This window comes from Aethina tumida, chromosome 4, assembly GCF_024364675.1.
Source record: "Aethina tumida isolate Nest 87 chromosome 4, icAetTumi1.1, whole genome shotgun sequence".
Classification (NCBI taxonomy): domain Eukaryota; kingdom Metazoa; phylum Arthropoda; class Insecta; order Coleoptera; family Nitidulidae; genus Aethina; species Aethina tumida.
The window spans coordinates 2,811,301-2,835,216 of NC_065438.1; the positions used below are offsets into that span (position 1 = coordinate 2,811,301).

The following is a 23,916-nucleotide window of genomic DNA, read 5'->3' on the forward strand; positions in this document are numbered from 1 at the left end:
ATTCCCCCAGGATCGAAACTTTTTTAATATCAACAAGAGCCAAGTGCTGATAGTTAGTCTGAAAACAATTTCGTGTTAAGTTTCTTTCAGGGCTTCTATATAGTTAACTTGTTTGCGACACTGAGTTTGTAATGGAAACTTATGTATGATGTTGGTTCTCTGACGTAACTTCAATCGATTTATGGTTTAAGTGATTTTAAGCTTAAAATTTATATTATTCTGTATGATTTAACTAAAATTTGGGTTAATAGTATTTTGATTAGTTTAACTTAATTGTAAATGACAGTATATTGTATATCTTCTCTCAATTTTCAAAGAAATCATACGTAAAACTTAGAAAGAACTTAAGTATTATTAATTATTTGGTATAATTTCTCTGAAATTTGGGTTAATAGTATTTTGATTAGTTTAACTTAATTGTAAATGACAGTATATTGTATTTCTTGTCTCAATTTTGAAAGAAATCGTACGTAAAACTTGCGAAGAACTTAAATACCTTCCTCCCACACAGAAAAACCTTTCCTATTTTAAGTGATTTTAAATTTAAAGTTAGATTATTTGGTATAATTTCCCTGAAATTTGGATTAATAATATTTTGATTCTCTTAATTTTGAAAGAAATCATACAAAAAATGACTTTCCTCCTCTGTAAATAATAAAGAAACGAAGAATAAAACATTTTTGTTGGTGGCTTTCAGCTATCGATATCATTCATGAACAAAAAATCATCTCGAAGCTTTTGTTTCTGGAACGTACGATTTTGTAATACATAAACTGTTTACAAAATCGTAAATAACATTCAGCAAAATTGCCATTTTAATAATACACGAAACAAATATTTGCTGTTTCATGTGTGTTTCAAATGTACCTGATTTTCGTTCATAATATTAAAATAATGGATATACAACATTCTTTGACTTTGGCTTTTTAATTGGATTATACGATTTTCATGACATTTGTTTATTAAAACTGCCAACTTTGTTTACCTTTAACTATGATTATAGTAATTCCCTGTTGAAAATATAAATAAAATTGGATCAAACAAAAAAAAAAACAAGATGTACTTGAAAATTAATTAAATTTCAGTACATTCCTCTTTGAAAACTCTGTCGTTTAACAAGAAACTGAATGTTACTGAGTGAAAAATAGGAAAAAATTGTAATTTATAAAAATAAAAATAAGGTGTTAATTTATAAAATTTAATTAGAAGAAAATTAACACATTTCAGTTTATCACTAACTTATTATAAGGTGCATTAATTAAAGGACCTTATAATTACATTGTTATAAATACTTGTTTGAAAACAGTATCTAAATATAATGCATTAATTAAGAATTCAAATAAAGTAAATTTAATTAAGTTTTCAGTGAAGAATGAGATAGAAAAGAAAATTGAGAACAATTTAATGAGCTTAAGTTATAACAGTACTTACACTCGAAAGCTCATTTTATATATCTTGTTAACTTAGTTTGATTAAAATTGATACATTCTATCATTTTTGTTTTTAATTATTCAGTTGATATTTGTTTTTAATAAAGTAAATTCATATTTTTGCATTTATTAAAAATCTAACAAAGTATCCAATTTAAATGGAAATGAGTTTTTAGATAAATAATGAGATAAAAGCTCAAATAAATAATTTATTTCATAAAATAAAACATATATCAAAAGCAGCAAACTATGACTTTGCTAAAAAGAAACTTTAGTTTGTGTACAAATTTCCCTTTAAGAGGACATCCGTTCGAACAAAGAGTAAACAAGACATAGACAAAGGGATGGGAATTTTTGCCAGAAGCTTCAAGCAATTCATCATGATTGATGAGCAAGCAAAAAATCCACCCCACATGTTTTCTGTAACATAAAAACTGTCACAAATAGTCTTTTCTATCAATTTTCCACATAATACAGCTGTTATCATGAGGTGCACGCAACATCCGGTTAATAAAAGTTTACAAAACTGACGTCTATTTTCATCAGTTGCATTGTAGGCTCACAATCAACATTTGGCCCGAAACTAGCTTTATTAGATTTACAATTTGCAGTATCAAAGGCAATTTTGGGAAGCAAATAAGACGTGCATTCTATCCTTTTAGTTCGAGCCCTATTAATCAAATTGGAACGAGCGTCTGTCAACAGTGGCTTCCAACTCGATTGCCATCCATCATTCAAAACTCGTGCGGGTCACCGAGCGGGTTATTTGTGTCGGTAATAGGACCGATTTAAATGTTATCATCCCGCCCGAATCGAAAATAAACAGTGATCCATGGAGGCAAATTTGTTCGACGTACAACCGAATCGTCGGCAAACTGAACTTAACCGTGGATTGGGTTTTTATTCGGTCCGCTTTTGTGTGCGTCACGTCGGCAATTTGTCGTGCTCCTGAATAACGTTGGACAAGATTTAAATTCGGTTTGTTGCTAGGTTGGTCATGCACTCGGAATGGCTTATCTGACACGCAAATTTGTCTGGCGTACGCTTGTTTTTGTTTGGCCCTAAGTTACTTGAAGCTATAAAAGACTTTGCAGGACGTCACAGAGCTATTATTGTTTCAGTAACTTCGAAAAACATGATAGTTTCTAACATCCTTTTCTGTAATTTGAATATACATCGACAACATGAACCACTTATTGTAATGGTACAATATTGAATATTTCTTAAAACGAAAATATATACATAATTAATTAATATTAAACAAATTCGTAATTTATTTAATCCACTATTAGATCCATTTTTAACAGGTACTGTTTAATTTTATTTAATTAATCAGTAAAGTAACCTTTAAAATACTATAAAAAATATGATTTTGATGTTTAATAAATGTTTAAACATCGTGAATGCTCAAACAAATTGTATAATTACAACTACATCCAAAAGGCAATTAATTTTATGTTTTCAAATATCTTATCCTAATTCATTTGGATATTTTAATTAAGTTTTTTGTTGCGCATTCACCATTTTTACAACGGTTGTTAAAAATGGCGAATGCGCCACAAATCCGATAATTAATTACTATTAAACAAATTCTAAGAATAAGTTGATTATATTAAAAGTAATTTATTTTATCCACTGTCAGATCCATTTTTAACAGGTACTATTTAACTTTTTTTAATTAATCAGTAAAGTAACCTTTAAAATACCATAAAAAATATGATTTTGATGTTTAATAAATGTTTAAACATCGTGAATGCAGAAACAAATTGTATAATTACAACTATATCAAAAAGGCAATTAATTTGATGTTTTCAAATATCTTATCCTAACTCATTTGAATATTTTAATTAAGTTTTTTGTTGCGCATCCACCATTTTTTCAACTGTTGTTAAAAATGGTGAATGCGCCACAAATCCGATAATTAATTACTATTAAACAAATTCTAAAAATAAGTTGATTATATTAAAAGTAATTTATTTTATCCACTGTTAGAACCATTTTTAACATGTACTATTTATTTTTTTTAATTTATCAGTGAAGTAACCTTTAAAATATCATAAAAAATATGATTTTGATGTTTAATAAATGTTTAAACATCGTGAATGTGCAAACAAATTGTATAATTACAACTACATTCAAAAGGCAATTAATTTTATGTTGTCAAATATCTTATCCTAATTCATTTGAATATTTTAAATAAGTTTTTTGTTGCGCATTCACCATTTTTACAACTGTTGTTAAAAATGGTGAATGCGCCACAAATCCAATAATTAATTACTATTAAACAAATTCTAAGAATAAGTTGATTATATTAAAAGTAATTTATTTATTCCACTGTTAGATCCATTTTTAACAGGCACTATTTAATTTTTCAATCAATAATAGAAACTTTCAGGAATTCAGTCGTTTTCAGGAACCTCGTGGTTTCTTGTCCACCTAGTTTAATGGTTCAATATTGAAGATTTCTTAAAACTACAATATATAATGTTTTTGGCTTGTAATTATTAAACAACACTGAATTGAGACAACCTGGTTTAACCTTTCAACTTGTTTTTACTAGTTTAATTCAATTTTTTGTTACATTCTTGAAACAGTGGTTAAAGTTAAATAAAGTGGGTAGTTTTAAAAATTGGATAATCCAATTAAAAGAGCAAAGCCAAAAGAATGTTGTGTAAACTTGCTTTATTACTGCATAGGTCATGCACCTGAAACAGTTTGACTTGAACGTAAATTAGTCTGTCAAAAACATGTTTTTATTAACAGGAAATTACTAGAAGCTAGAAAAGATGTTAAATATTACGAAGCTATTATTTTTTTTACCACGATAAAGGAAATGATTCTTTTAACTTTTCTTTCAAGGTAGATAAAAAGCACTCTTAAATGTATTGGGTCGTTTTTCAGATAACAAGTACTTTCTGGCTCGTTTCCTTCAGTGGTATTATGTCAGAGATTTTTAAAAACTAAAGGAAAACGTCGAGTGCAACGTAAAGTAATTGAATTTTGTGCTTAATGATCAATTATATTGAAGAAATTTATATTATGTTGTTGTTGCATTTGTTTTTGTCTTCTCCCAAACATACTCGAAGTTAAAAAAGCAGTTAAAGAACCTTAAACCATTATTGCTTTAGCACTTGTAAAAGAGATGATCCTTTTAACTCCTGTTTGAGTATAGAATGATAGCAAACACTCAATGGTATTGGATCCTTTTTCAGGACACAGGTATTATAAAGTAAATTCCATGACATAAAAAAATTAAATAATATACATCTGAAAAATAATTTGATTTAACTAATCTTAAAAATGGAGGATAACATAATAAATCTTGACATAAAATACCGAAAAACAAATATTTTTCAATTTAATAGAAAAAAGAAGTGACATACAAAATTCAGTAACAATATCAAACATTCCTCTAGTTATCTCATATATCCAAAGTTACAAACATGCACGAACGTCCACAAAAATATGAATATGCATATATTGAAACTGATCCCAGTAAAGTACACCTCCACTGCACATTTCTTCAGTAACCCACACACACACTGGTCTGAAAAACAACCGTAACGCTTCAGGATTCGATCCTGCAACCCGAGACAAGCTCCGCTATCTCCGAAACTATTTCGACATTAATTCGGAACGGGGCGTCGGGACATGTGCTCCACGGCGGTTTCTATTAAATCCCAGAATTTCATTTATTAGACCCGGCATGCGGAATATGCGACTAGATTAATTTAGTTTCTCGCCGTCTTTTTCGAAACGGGCACGCCCCCTTCCACCCCCAACGGCAACTTTGAATGTACGTAACTTTCGGCGCACACACTGGCGGAAACTCCGCACATGTGTTTTGTCCAAATGAGGGCACAATTAGTTTTCAATTTGGAAGTTTTAGTTAGATTAAATTATTTTATTTATTGGCAACACAATCGGCTAAATTAGTTTTGCTTTCTGACGCATAATTATGTTGCCGCAATGGGTTAATGAATTAACTAGGGTTATTTTAATCCAACTCTTCGTTTTTCAGCTGAAGTAAATACAGACCCTCTAATTGAAATTTTAACAATGGTTTTTTACTCATATTTCCGCAAACTTTGGTCCAATCATGTTTAAACTTGATATGTATTGTTTTAAAATATGTACTTACAATTCAATGTAATATTTTTTTACATACTATTACAGTGGAGTAGATTTTGGGGGTGCCCCTCTTTTTTCCGCCCTTATTTTTTCGCCAGTGAGTATTTTTTAAAACTATTAAGTTTTTCATATTCTTTGCATTATTTAGAAAGAAAAAGATACTCTTGATTAATGTTGATTATCTCAGCCGTTTTTGAGATATTTCAGTTTTAATGTTTGAAGAAAATTAAAGTGAATATCTTAAATCTGAAATATCTCAAAAATGGTTGTGATAATCAAAATTAATCAAGAGGGCCTTTTTATGCCAAATTATGTAAAGAATATGAGAGGCTTTTTGTATTAAAAAGTATTCAGTTGCGATGAAATTGGGGTGGGAAAATGAGGGGAACCCCCACAATCTACGCCACTGTAACAATATGGAAAAAGTTAGTTAGTTAAATTATAGGCATTCATTTTAGGATAACACGTACCAAATTTAAATACAATTGGTTCAAAGGTTACATAAATATGTAAAAAAACAATTTATCAAATTTAAATTTCAGGGGCTGAAATTTCTTTAGCCTTTCTGACCAATAATTATGTTACAGCAATGGGTTAATGGATTAAATAGAATTATTTTAATCCAACTCTTCGTTGGTAATTTATCCCAAATCTAACTAGTTTTCTTCAGCTGAAGAAAATACACCCCCTCAAATTGAAATTTAAAAAATGGTCTTTTACTCATATTTCAGCAACCTTTGGTCCAATCTTCTTTAAATTTGGTATGTGTTGTTCTAAAATATGTACTTACAATTTCATATAATATTTTTATCCATATTATTACAGTGGAGTAGATTAAGAGGGGTGTTCTTCTTTTTTCCACCCTATTCTTTTGTCTACTGAACATTTTTTAAAATTGATAAGTTTTTCATATTCTTTGCAATATTTAAAAGGAAAAAGGTACTCTTGATTAATATCGTTCATTGCTGCCGTTTTTTAGATATTTCAATTTTAATGTTAGAAGATAATTAAGGTGAACATTTTAAATCTGAAATATCTCACAAATGGCTGTGTTAATCAAAATTATTCAAGAGAGTTTTTTTCTTCTAAATTGTGCAAAAAATATAAAAAGTTTAATAGTTTTAAAAAATATTCAGTGGAATTTATAATTAGGGAGAGAAAATAAGGGAAACCCCCACAATCTACGTCACTGTACCAATATGGAAAAAATTTGTATGTCAAATTATAGGCATGTATTTTAGCATAATATATACCAAATTTGAACACAATAGTTTCAAAGGTTACATAAATATGAGAAAGAAACTATTTTTCAAATTTAAATTTCAGGGGTTGAATTTTCTTCAGGAGAAACTGTTCCAAATTTTAACCACCCATTTTAGAAACATCTCACATTTGTAATCATGACCATAATGTGGAGATAGGTCAACTTCAAATAGAAGTTTTGATCGTAACATAAGTTCCCCAACTCATAAATTTTATAACATCTCAAAGTTCGCAGGACGCTGATTTAGAGCAAATAAAAAAAAAATACGTTCGAGTCAATCTTTGAAACTATAAAACACCGTGAAGTGGATGGGGGCAAGGTAAAAAAAGATAGCGTAACGCTTTCGAGCAGAGGCACTCGACGATTGAGGGCTCCGTGTGTTCCCGGCTCGCAGGAGGCACTCCTGCTAAAGAGGTAGTGGCTCTTCTCTAGCGTGAAACGCACCGCCCAAGTGCGCTCGAGACCTGGATTTCCATACCGGCACCGAAAACAATGTGTATTATCTGACGGCGAGTGCATGTTCATAAAGTACACACTATAATGCCGGGGTAATGTTCTTCGTGGCGGTTTTGCGGATTTAATTTACGGTTTGTCTGGTCGCATAACTAAGCCTTATGTTTAAGTTGTTTTATCTCGCCGTTGCTGCACGGGGTTATTTACTTAAATCAATTATTATATTTAATTAAACTTACGCTGCGGTCTTTGAGTTGCCACACAAAGGTGTATAAATGTATAAAAGTTGCTTTGCTGCCACATCTAAATATTATATTAATGGCAGACTTCCTTAATTATGTGTTAATTATACGGTTCCGGCCGTTATCCGTTTGGACGTTCTCATTACCGCTGCCGAAAACCCAATTTCTATGCGTCGCTTTTGGCGTTTTTCATTAGGGGGCTTTAAGAAATCTTTGACATAACTCCCACCTCAGGGAACGGACGTAGTTTATGAACAAGAAAATACCTGTCCCGTGAAAAACGGCCGAATGCCTTTGAGAGTGTCTGATAGGCACGGTCTGTTAGTGATGGAGGTTTGATTTTGTAAAAGGTACAATTTTCGATGTAAAATTGAATCCATATGTTATTCGAAAATGGTCCAATTTTTTGTAATTGTTTTACGACTTTGAATAAATAATTTATTACAAAATGGCTTTGACAAAAATTAAATATTCATTTAGATAAGAACTAGATTAATATTTCAAATTTTAATTAAAAATATACTGATTATTAATAAAAATAATTTGTTGAAATGTGTACTTAATATCTTAAATATTTTTCTATAATTTTTATGATTTTATAATTTTTAATTGAAAATTAAATATATTTTAACTCTTTTGTATTTTTATTGTCTATATTTATAATTATATATTATATATAGTTTCTATATTTCTCTTTATTACATTTTTCTAAAATTTATTAGAATTATTTGATGTTAATTAATTTTATTGATAATATATTATAATATATTATATATATATATATATATATATATATATATATATATATATATATATATATATAAGAATTAAATTTATAAATAATTGTAAATTTTAAGTTTATTTATTAATAAATATTCATTTTTAATAATATAAATATTAATATTATTTATATAATAATTCCTGAAAGTGGCAGTCGCCTATTTTAAATATTTTGTACTGAAAACAATAAAAATATATATTCTATTTTATAGTTTTATTAACTACAGTATATTTATTATATATTATTATTATATAATTTAGTTTTAATTCTTAATAATATTATTTATATATTTAATTAAAGTGTCAATTTTTCATTATTTTTTATTGTATTGTTCATATTTTTAAGTAGAATTTTAAAGTTTTTAAAATAGCCTTTATATTTTTTTTTTATAATATTATTAATATTTTTAAATAAATGGTGGAAGATTTTAATTTACTCAATTATTTCTACGAAAATTATTTATTTATATATTATTTAATATTTCATTTTTTTTTATTTATATAAAAAATGTGTATTTTGAGTTTAAAATATATTTTATTAATAATAAAATATTTTTAAGAATTTTAACTTTTACATTTTTAATAATGAAATTCTAGAAAACAGTTATTTTAAATTTTTGATTTTATATAAAAATAGTGTTTTTAAAAATCCTGTAATAAAGGAGAACTAAACTATTAAAGGTTTAAAGTTTTTAAGTAATAGTTTTTATTTTTATTTTATTTTATATTTATGTATTTTTATAATATTATTAATAATATTTTGGCCATGATAATTAAAACGATATATTTTTTACCTTATTATTAATATATTTTAAATAAACAAAGAATTTTTATTTAAATGTTTATTTATTTTTATAATATTATTAATACTATTGTGGTTTTCTAATTAAAATAATACTTTTTTACCTTATTAATAATATTTTTTTAAATAAATGTTGGAGGATTTTAATTTATTCAGTTGTTTAAATGTTATTTATTTATTTATTTATTTATTGTATTCATATAAAAAAATTGATTCAAAATATATTTTATTAATAGAACAAAACTGAATTGAAAAAATTCTAGAAATATATTTTAATTGGGAAACATTTAATTAACATTAAATTTTTGATCTACAAATATTATTTATTATATTTTTTTATTGATAAAATATAACTGCTTAAACAAGTATTTTTATATAGTAATATGTAGTCATAATTAATATAAATGTCTTATGTGTAACAATGATTAATCAATTTTCTTATGAAACTTTCCTTAAAAATTTTTGATTATTCTGATTTTTCATGATAGAAATATATAATATATAATATATAATATATAATATATAATATATAATATATAATATATAATATATAATATATAATATATAATATATAATATATAATATATAATATATAATATATAATATATAATATATAATATATAATATATAATATATAATATATAATATATAATATATAATATATAATATATAATATATAATATATAATATATAATATATAATATATAATATATAATATATAATATATAATATATAATATATAATATATAATATATTTAAATTAACATATTTATTTGTATATTTATATAAAATATCCTATATATAAATTCCTAAATAATAATTATACAGTATGTTTTATTTACTAAATATTTAATAAATATTTGTCTTATTAATTAATTTAAACTAAATATTTTTAGAAAGTTGTAGAATAACTGTATGTGTTAAAATATTTTTTTTTTATATTTATTATTTTATTTTTTATGTGATTTTATTGAAGAAAATCACCAAATTAAATCAATACTTAAAAGTCACCAGTTATTTATTGTAAGGTATAAGTTAACTATAAAAAATAAAATGTAAGAAATCATGTTAAAAATAATTAAACCACATAAATTAACTTGAACCCTTTCTTCCAGATCTCCGACGATGATCGCATGTCCTTGACGACCGCAGTGTCGGACGAGGACGATGGCGAGAGCGTGATGAACTCCCCGTACAAAGCGAAGCAGACCGGCACAGCTGCGGCATCGTTCAACTGCACCGGGGCCGTCCGCAAGGCAGGGTGAGTCCCATCAACAAGCAAATCGTCGCGTCGCCACATTTTTGTCCCGTTCCGTTTCGCGACCACGTCGTAAGTTCCAGATCGGCCGGCGCCGCGTTCAAAACGGGGAACGAAGCAAGACGTCTTCCGTCCCTTTATCCGTCGCTCTTATTTACGGCGACACCGACGCTGGCGATGCACGCTGCATTAGCTCTACGCTCTAAGTTGTTTATGCGGACTACGTGAGGGGAAATCGCGATCCATCATCGGGACGAGGTGCCTGAAATATTTATACGCGCCCTCCGACCTCGATGGGGATTAAATTGTTACGTGAAAATATGACTTTGGAGCGAACAATGGGGGTGGAAATGAACAGTGTTTACTTTGGGAGTACCGCATAAAAAGTTGTGCAATAACATTTTATACTGCATCATTTACTTTATGATTAAGCATCACGTTTCCTTCTTATCTTAAAAAAGTTACAGTTACAGTTTACCATTAACTGAATTAATGCCCCTTCAGCAACATAAATAGGCACATAATATTGTTATTATATAAAAGAGTAGACTGTAAAAGCTACATAAACCAAAGAAACGTGCTCAATCTTAAGGAATATTATATCATAGTTAAAATAAATTTAAAATTAACTTTTTCTCTTCTACATTTCTTCTAAATTTATACCACTTTAGAAAAATATCATATATGTTTGTTTAATAGTCAAAAATATATTTTAATCATATGTAACTCTATAAATTTTTTTTATTTATGTTTGGTACATTATGTATTTTATAAATATTGTTTTACGAATTCTATTTTTCAGTTCTTATACTTTATTTAATTTTATTTTTCATATAAACTTGTTGATTATTATAAATTGCTATTATTACATTTGTTTAATAATTTTGAACTATTTTGTTAATTGAGAAACTGAAAATACTGTAGAAAATTATCTATTAATATCTATATTACCTAAATAATATTTTTTTTCTGAAATTCCTCCTGAAGAAAATGCACCCCCTTAAATTTAAATTTCAAAAATTGTTTTTTTCTCGTATTTCCGTAACCTTTGGCCCAATCGTGTCCAAATTTGGTGTGATTTATCCTAAAATAGACGCCTAAATTATTGTAATAAATGTTTTCTATATTATTACAGTGGCGTAGTTTCTGAGGGGTTCCCCCCCTTTTCGCCCCATTTTGTACGTCACTGAATATTTTTTAAAACTATTAAAGTTTTCATATTCTTTGCACAATTAAGAAGAAAAAAGTACTCTTGATTAATTTTGATTATCACAGTCGTTTTTGAGATATCTCAGTTTAAATGTTTATATTAATTTCCTTCAATTAAAACGAAGACATTAAAACTAAAATATCTTAAAAATGGCTGTATTAATCAAAATTAATCAAGAGTACTTTTGTTTCTTAAATTGTGTAAGAAATACAAAAACTTTAATAGTTTGGAAAAAAATCAGTGGCGTAGAAAATAGGGTGAGAAAAAGGGGAGAACCTCCACAGAGTCTACGCCACTGTAACAATACAGAAAAAGTTTATAACATTATATCGTAGGCATATATTTCAGGATATAACATACCAAATTTAAACACGATTAGACCAAAGGTTTCAGAAATATGAGGGAAAAACTTTGTAAAAAAGACAACTTCTTTAACAAGTTTTGGCCCTCATTTGGACCTGAGGATATATCTAAGACTCCAAATTTCTTTTGTAAAACATGTGGTAAATATTTTCTATAGTAAAGAGACAAATCCTGAAAGAAACCTTCATAATGTCTGCTAATTTTGTCTTGTAAATATCAAATCCTAATCTAGAATGAGCAGTAAGACCTGCATCACATTCTGAAAAAATATCCATTCAATCTTTCAGCAGCCTGTGCTTCAGGAATTTTATACAGAAAATTCAGTATCCAATAACAGTGATTAAGACTTCTAGAGGCTTGAGTTTCTCAAAGAGTCCACTGAAACATATTTTTTTAATTGAAATGAAAGTATATAATGTACTTCTAATCTTTGAAATTGATAATTAAATGTGATTATTGTTGTTTCCTTCTAAAAAAACTATTCGTGTAGGCCAAATTGTATGACTATTTTAGATTCTGGACCCAAAATTTACTCAGGAACAGCAGAAAAATTAAATTTTCTTAATATTCCATTAGTTATCATTCTGTTCTATAATTTGTTAATCTCTTAATTGGACTTTAAGGAAGAAATTAGCAAATAACAATTAAACGCCTTAAAAAAACCCATAAAACATAATCGTGTAAATCCCTCCAGCTGAAAAATCCGCTAAAATCGTAAAATGTATCCCAGGCCCTTTGTTTTTCCGGGACCATCGTAAAAATCTGACGTTTATAATACTAAACACATCTTCCGGCAATTTACGAGGAAGAACTGCTTAAAATTATTAACTTTTCCCCATCCACCCCAACGTACAATACTGGATCGTAAAGACAGATTTTACGATCCTATCTGTACAAGCTTTATCACTAATAGTCATCAGTTGTGACGCTTCGATCGTTGTCTATGCCTTTATCTGTTTTAGTGGTTGAAGTACGCCTTTTTCTTGTTTTGTTTCCGGGGTATGTTATGATTTTTTAAAATTATTTATTGTATAGGTACAGATAAATGTATTTATGTGTAAATGTTGTCTGTATTTATTATTTAAGGGAAAAAACTGAGTTTAAAAAGTCGGTTCTCCTCCTCCACAAAACCTGAGATAAATTTACAATTACCATTACTCAGGATTAGCACAAGAACTCAAGAATTGTTGTATATTCGGCCGTTAATTACGAACATTATTATTTATTACTTCGCCTTGTGTTTCAGGCCCTAAAAAATACAGTCATTGTTTTCCAAAATGGGCGCAATCATTCATATTCCTGCTGACGTCTCGCAGACTGATTAAACTTAAGTTTTTTTATGTTTTGCCTGCCAAAAATATATAAAATACTGCCCCAAACTAGAGAGGAATAATTTTACTTCGTTTTTATTTATGTTATACGCATTTGACCCGATGAAACAAACTGAAAAAAACATGTCTAAGCTTATCTCTATCTGAAGCTTTTTGCAATTTCTGTGTTACATTTAGAAATGTGCAACAATATTAATTATACTTTGTGTGTTGTATTAATTAAACTTGCCTAATTGGCCGTGTTTATTTTTATTTTTTACGCCAAGATTATTTCAACAAACAATTTGTGTTTAAACAAAATTAATTATAAATATAGCTAGTATTTAATTACATAAGCCGTATTCAGTTACAACGGATTCATTAGTAAAATAATTGTAAATACATAACCGTTTTAAAATTATTTTACAATTAAACTGTTGTTGATAATCCATCGTGTTTCGTTATCTACAGAAAATTTTAATAAAGCAATTCAGTTACAATTTTTAATCAAAAGTAATTAAACCGTCCCTCGCAGAAAAAAAAATGGCAGATATCGCAATTTCGACGTTAAGGCCTTTTTCACAAAAGAGGCGTCATCCCAAATTGCTTCTCCATTGCTAAACAGCTTTTGGTTAATAAATTTCCAATCACCGGTGCAATCCTCCGGAATCGGACTGAATGTAATATAATTTTCGTTCCGTTATAGGACACTTTAAATCCTTTTCGCCGTGCCAAAAACGCATTTCGTCGTCGGGCATTACGTCTGGGAAATTTAAAACGATCCCCTCAAATAATTGCATAGGAAAAAATGTTTAACGGCAGCACTAAAATCGGACTGATTAAGTTGACGTGCGACTTGATGACTTTTTGGTACCTGGGGGATGCTTTTTACATCGGCAAACAGGAATAGAAACTGGAATGAATGTCTCGAACAATCCTGGCATTGTTCCCGGGAACAGTCTGCATCAAGGGGACCTAACAAAGAGGAGCACGTACATGAATAGGATATTATAGAATGCGAAGTGCAGGTGATACTGAAGTCGAGTATTTCTATTAACAAAGAATAACTGTTTCGACACAAAATCCGACTCTTCCTTGTTTATCTCGGTAAAATTGATATACGACGAGGTCCATAACCTGAGCCGAAACTTCTTTTCACGGAAACAAACATAATTTCACAGTTAATTTTAAAATAAATCATTTCTGAGGACTTAAATACGTTCGGAATTGAGGGTGGGTTGCCAAAACTCAATTTACCGTTAACAGAAGATGCCCTTAATACCACGTTCTCGAAAGTAACTCCCGGACTATATTTTACGTCAATGTGACCATAAACTCAGAAATAGAACTATTGAAACTTATCTTTTGTAGCACAAACAGCATCGTTTTACAAATTCCTTAAGCTCTGCGAACTGTGAAGTTACAAATTAAATCAAACAACATTAAATTAATCAGCGAAATGTATGAAATCTCATCCAAACATGTATTATGAATACATGCTTTGATAAATAGTTTTATTTGTATTAATATATGAACTTTGAGACAAACATTTACTTTGACATGATGTTACCTGCAATAAAGTTCTGATTTTACAATTTGTCGGGACAAAATCAACATCAAAATTCTGCCACATCATCGTCAAAATATTTATTAATGGGGCATTTGTCGGTTTAATTAGTCTTGGTAAACCGGGAGTGATCTCCAGTTTATGTCAACATAGAGGAAGTGGTGCGATAAAGTTTATACATAATGTTATTAATGAGGGGCTGCTTTCAGCAAAGCCTAAATTTGGAGGAACAATACACAATGAGAGTGACGCTATAAATACCACACTTCACAACAACTGTTAAAATTAGTTTTCCTTAACCATTTCAGCTGTTAATTTGTTGATTATTTATACTTATTAAACTAACATTAATAGTTATTAGTCTAACAATTAATAGGCACTGACCCAAGTCATAAAACTCAGCAATGAAGAGAGCTTTAGTGACTCATATTAAGAAGTACAAGTTTGAAACCCTCAAGACCCCAACAAAGTGGTTTGAACCTTTTGAGGCATTTAAAGTAACTTCCTAGAATGCATATTTTGAAGGCACTTTCCCTTTGCGAAGTTTGTTGGCTTACAAATTAACTTTGTCTTGTCTAATCTACTACTGAATATTTTTAATATGCAAATTCTTCGGAGAATTAAATGAATAATTTCTAATTAATGTAAATTTAAATTCTACGTATCTAAAAACAGAAATTATTTGTTAGCCCCAAGAAAAAGTCCTATTAAACCATTTCAGGATTTATATTTAATCCCAAAATTCGCCATTTGGCATTAATTCATTGTCTGTACATAAAGTTTTTTTCTTGTGTAAATCTATCCTTTTATATATTATTATCCAAGTTCAAATTCTACATATCTAAATGATAAAAATCTTTTGTTAGGTTAGGATATACTTTCTAAGGTTAGGTTAGGTTAAGTTAGGTTAAATCAAGCTTAGGTTAAGTTACTTTCAAGAAGAAGTTATGTTAAACCTTATACAGGATTTATATTAACTCCCAAAATTCGCCATTTGGCATTAATAATTTGTGCCTTTTTATATATTATCATCGAAGGTCAAATTCTACTTATCGAAAAAGTCACTTTTTCTAAAGTTAGATTAGATTGGGTTAGATTAAATTAGGTTAGGTTAGCTTAGGTTAAGATAATTCCAAGAAATCGTATTAAATCTTTTTCAGAATTTATAATAATTCTCAAAATTTATTTGACATTAATAATATATCCAAATTCAAATTATACGTATCTAAAAGCAAAAACTTTTTGTTAGGTTAGGTCAGACTTTCTGAAGTTAAGTTAGATTAAATTAAGTTAGATTAGATCAGCTTAATTTAAGTTACCTCCAAGAAAAAGTCCTGTTAAACCTTTTTCAGGATTTATATTAACTCCTAAAATTCTCTATTTGGCAGTAATATGTTATTTGCACGAAAATCTGCCCTTTTATATATTATTATTCAAGATCAAATTTAAGTATGTAAAAACAAAAAATTTTTGTTAGGTTAGGTCATACTTTCAAGGTTAGGTTAGGTTGGGTTAGATTAAGTTAGGTTAAGTTAGCATAGGTTAAGTTAGTTCCAAGAAGTCCTATTAAACCTTTTTCAGAATTTATAATAACTCTCAAAGTTCGACATTTAACATAAATAGTTTGTCTGTACATCAAGTTTTTTTACGTTAATCAGCCCTTTTATATATCATTATCCAACTTCAAATTCTACGTATATAAAAGCAGAAAGTGATAAGTCAGACTTTTTAAAGTTAGGGTTGGTTAGGTTAAATCAAGATAGATTAGATTAGATTAGGTTAAGTTACCTCCAAGAAAGAGTCCTATTAAACCTTTTTCAGGATTTACATTAACAACCAAAATTCGCCATTTGGTATACTCCGGGTTTTGAACAGTTACTCTAGTTTCTTATATTAATAAACATAAGTTGGAAGCCTTTAAGATCTCAACAAAGTGGTTTTAATATTTTGGGAAATTTAAAGTAACTTGTTCAGAATACATATTTTGTGATAATTTTCTTTTCTAATTTACTTGAAAAAATCCTGTAAGAAATTAAATAAATAAGTTCTAATTGGTACATAAAGTAACAGGGTTTATTTTTAGTCGATGTCAGTTTATTGTATGGTTGTTTCTAATTGGGAAAGTCTGCTTTGATCGAAGGACTAATGACAATGACCCAAGTTCAAATTCCATGTGTCTAAGAACGAAAACCGTAGGGAGTCACATTAGGAAGCAGAAGTTCCAACTAGTGATCCCATCAAAGTGGTTTATCTTGAACCTTTTTAGGGATTTGCACTAACTCCCAAAATTCGCCTTTTCCCATTTATACGTTGTCCGTCCGTGAAGTTTTCTTTCCACACAAAATGTTTGTGAAAACATCTAAAACGTTGTTATATTATTATTAAACAACAATAACCTGAAAAGCCTGACGTAAAACATGTTTTCAAAAGATTTGTAATGCATTTACGGTGGATGGTTTCCATAAAAACAATCAAATCTTCTCGGGTTTCGGGAAATTAAATAAGCACTAGAAAGTTCAACATTCCATTAAAAGTTGAGAGTTCCACGAAAACACCCGAAAGTAAAACGACACGTAAATAAAAACATCGCCGGAAACAAAGAGGCGGATGATTGAACGTAATTCCGAAGCCGACAACTACAACCATGACGTCCGCCACGTCGCATACTTCACCGGCATCCCGAAATTCCACAATCCAGTGCCTCCACGCCGTACCCCATTTCGCGGATAATGCGACAACATATAAGTATTCGTTTTGTAGTCGGCGACGTGTTTTCTCCGGGCGGGAAGCCGTTTTGTCAGACGCCGCATCTCCCTGTGTGTGCGGAGCCACTTTAAAATTCATCTTGGTCGTTGGGACGTCAACTTTTTCTTGTCCCGTTCCGTTGATGGCTGCACCGGAATGCCACTCCGGGGGCGCATTTAAATAAACCACTTGGGGGCGTGGGTTTGACCTGGAACTGAGTTCACGAATCGTGTTATTGAGGCTCATGCAGTTTTCGGAAGGCATAAAACTAAAAGCGTGTACTTGTCGACTTCGGTGCTTATCTCAGGTGATGCACAAGAAGGGAAATGGCGCACTAAAATGTTTTGCCTGAAGAGGTACCCTTGTTATTTTTATTAAAACTCTCGACTGCTCCACTCACCGCTAATTGGGACGTTCGAAATCCACAACGAATATCACAATGCGTTTAATTAAAGCGGCTTCGATTTTTGACGAAACAATGGAGGCTCCACGTGATGTTGACGTATTTAATGAGGAAAATTATGTATTTAAATTTTAAACAAGGCGGAACTTCTATTTACTAATTGGAAAGCTTTATTTCCCAGAACAATTTACTTCTCCTACTTTGTTAGTTTTTACACTATAATTGGGCACAACTTTACCTTTAAGGTACGAAGTTGGTACATTTTTACGTATCCTTGTGTAGTCCTGAGGATCACAATGAACTAAATATAACTTCATAGCTTTAGCCTGAATGCACATTGTACTTAGTTTAAGTTTTGTCAGGTGAAGTTCCTCATTAATAACATTATGTATATAAACTTCCTTTATGTTTACATAAACTGTTGTTTAAGATCAGCCGTCGTAGCAGGAATAATTAAACCGACAGACGTCAAGTTAATAAATATTTTCTTAGCTAATCACTTGATGGAGCCATCTTAATAAATGAGAAATCAAATCTTTGTCTTGCACTAAATACAAGTTCAAAAGCTTAACTCTGTTTCCAAATGAAAATGGAGCCTGGCTCAAAATAAACTTGTAAAAGTAGTTGAGCATCTCACTGGAGATGATTGTGTACCAAGCTTTAACTTCCCCATAATTAAATACAAGCTACAAATTGGTAATAAGCATACCCAAGGCCAAGACAATACCATACTTACTAGTTTTAATCTTACTTTTAGACAATTGGTCTTTTAGAAAGACAAGAAGAAGTCCTCAAGTCCTAGACTCAAGAATTTAGAATATTTTTATTTATAATTATGTTCTGATTTTGTAGAGAGCCAATAACATAAATTTAGGTAAAGCACTTGAACATTAAGAATATTATTATTATTAAGGGATGAAGTCTAGTGGTGTACCAGGAATAGCTGTTGTCGACGGCGTGGACTTTATAGCTTGGATCCCCATTGTGTATTGTGCTTTACAAAATTAGCCTTTGTTAGACGCAGTCCCTCATTAATAACATAATATATAACATTTATCGCCCAACTTCCTCTTTGTTGACACAAACCGACGTTTAAGATCGGCCCCGCTTTAATGGAAGTAATTAAATCCACCGACGCATCCTAAATATATATTCTTCCAGTGTTAATTTTAGTATTCGATGTATTAATTAATAAGTTACGGTCTCGGGAGGTGTCTGTGCAAAACACCGCATCTATTTATATATATATATATATATATATATATATATATATATATGAAAACTCTTAGGATGGTGAAAGTGTTTATGGCGAAGTGTGCAGTTACTGGAGTTACTTGTAAATCCCTCAGAAGGTTCATGTTTAAACCACTTTGTCGGGGTCTCTGCGGCTTCGAACTTCTGCTTCTTAATGCGATATGCCGCAGACTCGGTTTTCGGAGACGTTGGATTTTGTTCGAGTTGGGCCATTGTCTATTAGTTTATTTTCGTCTGCGGAAACTTGCCGAATGGGCGGTTGTAATGAGCAGCTTCGGGAACGCAGTTGCAGCCATTTGATGTGTAAACCGGACAACAAAATGATTAAAGAAAGATATCTTTTGAGAGAATAGAAATTAACCAGACATTCCTACAATTACTCATCATCCCACCGATCTATTATTTTTACTTAGACCAAAGTTTATTCTGTCTACTTCTGACCTACCTAAAAGGTTATTGAGCTTTCGAGAATAAAATTGTTCCATTATTTTGTGTAGATTTAGATTTTTTTACTTTTAAAAGACTCACATTAAAATCATGGGATCTACAGCCAGATATAGTTGAGGGGGGATTCAAAGTATTTTTATAAATGTGACAGATACACTTAAAGAAAGTAGAAAACCTTAGAAAACTGTAGAAAAAAGTGTCTAATGATGTTCTACCAATGTGGAGAAAGACACGAAATAAATGATTCCAATTGTTGTCTCCTAAATATTAAATGTAAATCATATTTTCTAAATATTATATATTTTTCATGTTATAATATAAAATTGCCCTTATTCCCACTTAGTCCATAGATCATTCTGTCTACCTCTGACCCATCTAGAATGTTATTGAGCTTTTATGACTAAAATTATTCCATTATTTTATGTAGATTTGGATTTTTTACTTTTAAAAGACTCACATTAAAATCATAGGATCTACAGCCAGATATAGTTGAGGAGGGATTCAAAGTATTTTTATATATGTGACAGATACACTGAAAGAAAGTAGAAAACCTACTAACTTTGGAAAAAAGTATCTAAAGATGTTCTACTAATGTGGAGGAAGACACTAAATGAATGATTCCAGTTTTTGTGTCCTAAATATTAAATGTAAATCATAATTTCTAAATATTATATATTTTTGGTGTTAGAATATAAAATTTACACACTAACAAAATGAATTAGTTGTCTTTGCTGCTGGAAAACAAAGAACTGATATGGTATTCTAAAAGTACTAACTCCAAAAATATAATCAGATTTCTTCCATTAACTCTAGTTTTTGAAATACATACTAATTGATTTTAATTTCCCAAAAAGGTTTAAATAAAGAAATAAAGACATCTTTTAAGGTTAAAATAGAAACTTGAAATCTAAAAATATTATAAAATTAGCCAGACATATCTACAATTACCCATCATTCGACTTACTTCTAATTCCCACTTAGTCCATAGATCATTCTGTCTACATCTGACCCATTTAGAATGTTATTGAGCTTTTGTGGCTAAAATTATTTCATTATTTTGTGTAGATTTGGATTTTTTTACTTTTAAAAGATTCAAATTGAAATAATTGGATCTACAGCCAGATATAGTTGAGGAGAGAGTCAAAATATTTTTCTATATGTGACAGATACACTGAAAGATGGTAGAAAACCTACTAACTTTGAAAAAAAGTGTCTAAAGATGTTCTACCATTGTGGAGGAAGACATGAAATGAATGATTCCAATTTTAGACTCCTAAATATTAAATTTAAATCATATTTTCTAAATATTATATATTTTTTATGTTATAAAATTAACAGTTTAATTAGTTAGTTGTTTTTGGTACTGGGAAAATAAATGGTTTTTAGCCTGTGAGCTTATGATCAATATGTATTAAAAACCCAGTTGGTATTTAACTATTTGAATTGTAACATACAAAATGAATAAAAAACAATGGACAATATTGTGCTATTGAAAAATAAAATAAAATATAATAGAACACTTGTCAAACATGTATGAAAATACAGTTTTCATTAAACAAGCTTGCAATTATACGAGATTTTCGATTTTCCATTGTATTTAAATAAAAACCAATTTAAAAATCCATCGAAACTCGACACGAATGTATTTTTTAATCTGCATTAAAATGTGTAGCTACACAAGTGGACCTAACACGTGGAAAATTCAGCCCTGGGGCGGACGTGAAGTTAAGACGAAAATTTAATATCAATTCACCTCTGGATGTTACACTGTGTTAACAAGCGTAAAATCAAATAAGATCTATTTGCATATCCTTAGCTTTCAGCCTCGTATCTCGTAACTTTCAAGTGCTCAGGAGATTGATGCGTTGAACCCAACCGTGCTGTTTTGTTGCCCAATCCAAGAAATGAAGTCGACTTTTACACGTATCCAGAGACGGTTGAGAGGAGTGTGGGTGGAGGGTTGATAAGTGCATTAGCACCCTTTTGTCTCGATCTAATAATATTCAAATGAACGGTCACCGTTTCCTGACTGCTTATTAGACGGCTCACCCGGATCAGTCAGTATAAATTCGGGCGCCGTACCGTGGATAATGCGAATTGAGTGATTGGACGCGACCGAAATAGCGTCTTCGCAAGGGTGGATTTTCCAGTGTGCTGCCCAATCGACTCGTTTATTGTCATGGACAAGCGTTTATTTGAGTGGCCGGCCGTTTGTTCGGGGCCCCCGGTTTATTGGCATTCGTGACCGAGTCACCGTTTAACCGTTTACGGCTTACAATAATTTGTATAATGAAAACGCGGACCGAATATAATCGTTCTGGGATCGAGCACACGGACAACAATGTCCTCTTTTTGTACGTTCGTAATGGTGCTTCGCGTTGGATCATTGATTTCTTCGGGGGTGGCTGCGGTCTCGTTTAAACTGGTTCTCCCTGTTCAACAAGTTGAATTGAGATAATTGAAAAAACTTGGGGACGTGGTTAATAAAAAACGTATATTGCTAGAAATTAGCTGAACTAATTTAAAAATTAAAGAAAACACTAAAATAAAATGTAAATAAAATTTGTAGAACAATTATAAATAAAATAAAATATAAAAGTATCTCAAAATTTATATTTACTTACATTTAATATCAAATATAAACTATTAAAATTCATTTTAAACAATAAAATATGGATATAAAATAAATAAATTAATAAAATAATAAATAAATAAAACAAAAACAAATTTAAATAAATTTAATAAAAATTCTACCCTTTTTTGTATTTTTTTATAAAATTTAAAAATATTATTTTAGAAGAAATGCAAAATGTTTCAATGAAATTTTATAATTAAAACTATAAATGATGTATAAAAAATTTAAATACAACATATAAACAAATAATACATAATTCTACAATTTATAAAAAGTCAAAACTTCTCTATAGAAATTTTATATTTAAATAATTTAAAATATAAAATATTAGTAAAGTAAATAAATATACAAAAGTAAATTACATAAAAATTTTACTTTAGAAGAAACGTAAAATGTTTCAAGATGATTTTTTTTATTATAAAACTATGAATAATACACATACAGAATTAAATAAAATACATAAATAGACGACAAATTTTCATTTTTTTATAGAAATATTATATATAATTAAATTATTTCTGATAAGAAGATAAAGCTTAATATGTTAATTTTTATATAGAAATGATGATCATAAATTTTTATAATTTTATAACTAATTTATAATAAATTTATTTGTTTATATTTTAGAATAAATATATAATTATAATAAAGAGAATTACAAGAATAAAAAAATATTTTATTTTATAAAAATATAAATCTATTAAATATCTTTATTTATTTAATGAAATAATAATAAATAATATTTTTTAATTGTTTATAAAATTAAAAAGATTATTATTTTAGAAGAAATGTAAAATGTGTCAAGATGAAATTTTATGATTATATAAAAAAAATTTCTTTAAAAATGTAAATAATGTAAATAAAATAAAATACATAAATAAATAAATAACAGGCAAAATCGAATATATCAATTTTTCTAGAGAAGTATTATGTTTAATTAAAGTTTTTATAAAGAAATATATTTTTTAATAATTAATTAATATTAATTAGAATTTTATTTAAAGAGAAAAACAATATTAGATTACTTTCAAATGATTTTCATAAATCTTTATAATGTTATAATTATAATATTATACAATAAATTTATTTGTTTATTACTTAAAATAAATATAAATTAATTAAAATCTATCAGATCATTGCAAGAATAAAAAAATATATTTTTGTAAAAAAATTAATATTTTAACACAATTCTAACAATCATTAGATTAAAAGAAATATAAAAAAAATAGTGAACAAGTTAAAAATTCCCAATAAAAATTTATTTATAGTATCCAGAAATTTATATAATTAATAAATGAACATTTATCATTAAAAATATTAAAAATTAAAAGTCACACAAAATTGTTGAAATATGAATGTATTAATTAAAACGAATAAATGAGATATATCGTTAATATTAATATTGTAAATCCATTTTAAGGTCAAAAAATTAATGAATATTATTTATTGATGTAAATAAATATTATACGTTATAAATATTTTCTAGATGTTAAAAATTAAATTTACATATTTAAATGATAACAATTGATAAAAATGAATTTTTAAAATTTTAGTTAAAGAAAAAAATAAAATAATAATGATAAATAACAATAATATTAATTATTAATTAATATTTTTAATTT

At 28.7% G+C, this 23,916-nt stretch overlaps 1 protein-coding gene across 1 annotated transcript in view; it reads left to right on the forward strand.

The window, feature by feature from the left end:
- LOC109605472 (protein still life, isoform SIF type 1-like) overlaps positions 1-23,916 on the forward strand; it is a 167,336-nt gene that overhangs the window by 86,301 nt on the left and 57,119 nt on the right. Inside the window, exon 14 of the mRNA XM_049966193.1 lies at positions 10,218-10,363. Within this exon, the coding sequence (XP_049822150.1) occupies positions 10,218-10,363 (146 nt within the window). The remainder of the gene's footprint in view (positions 1-10,217; positions 10,364-23,916) is intronic.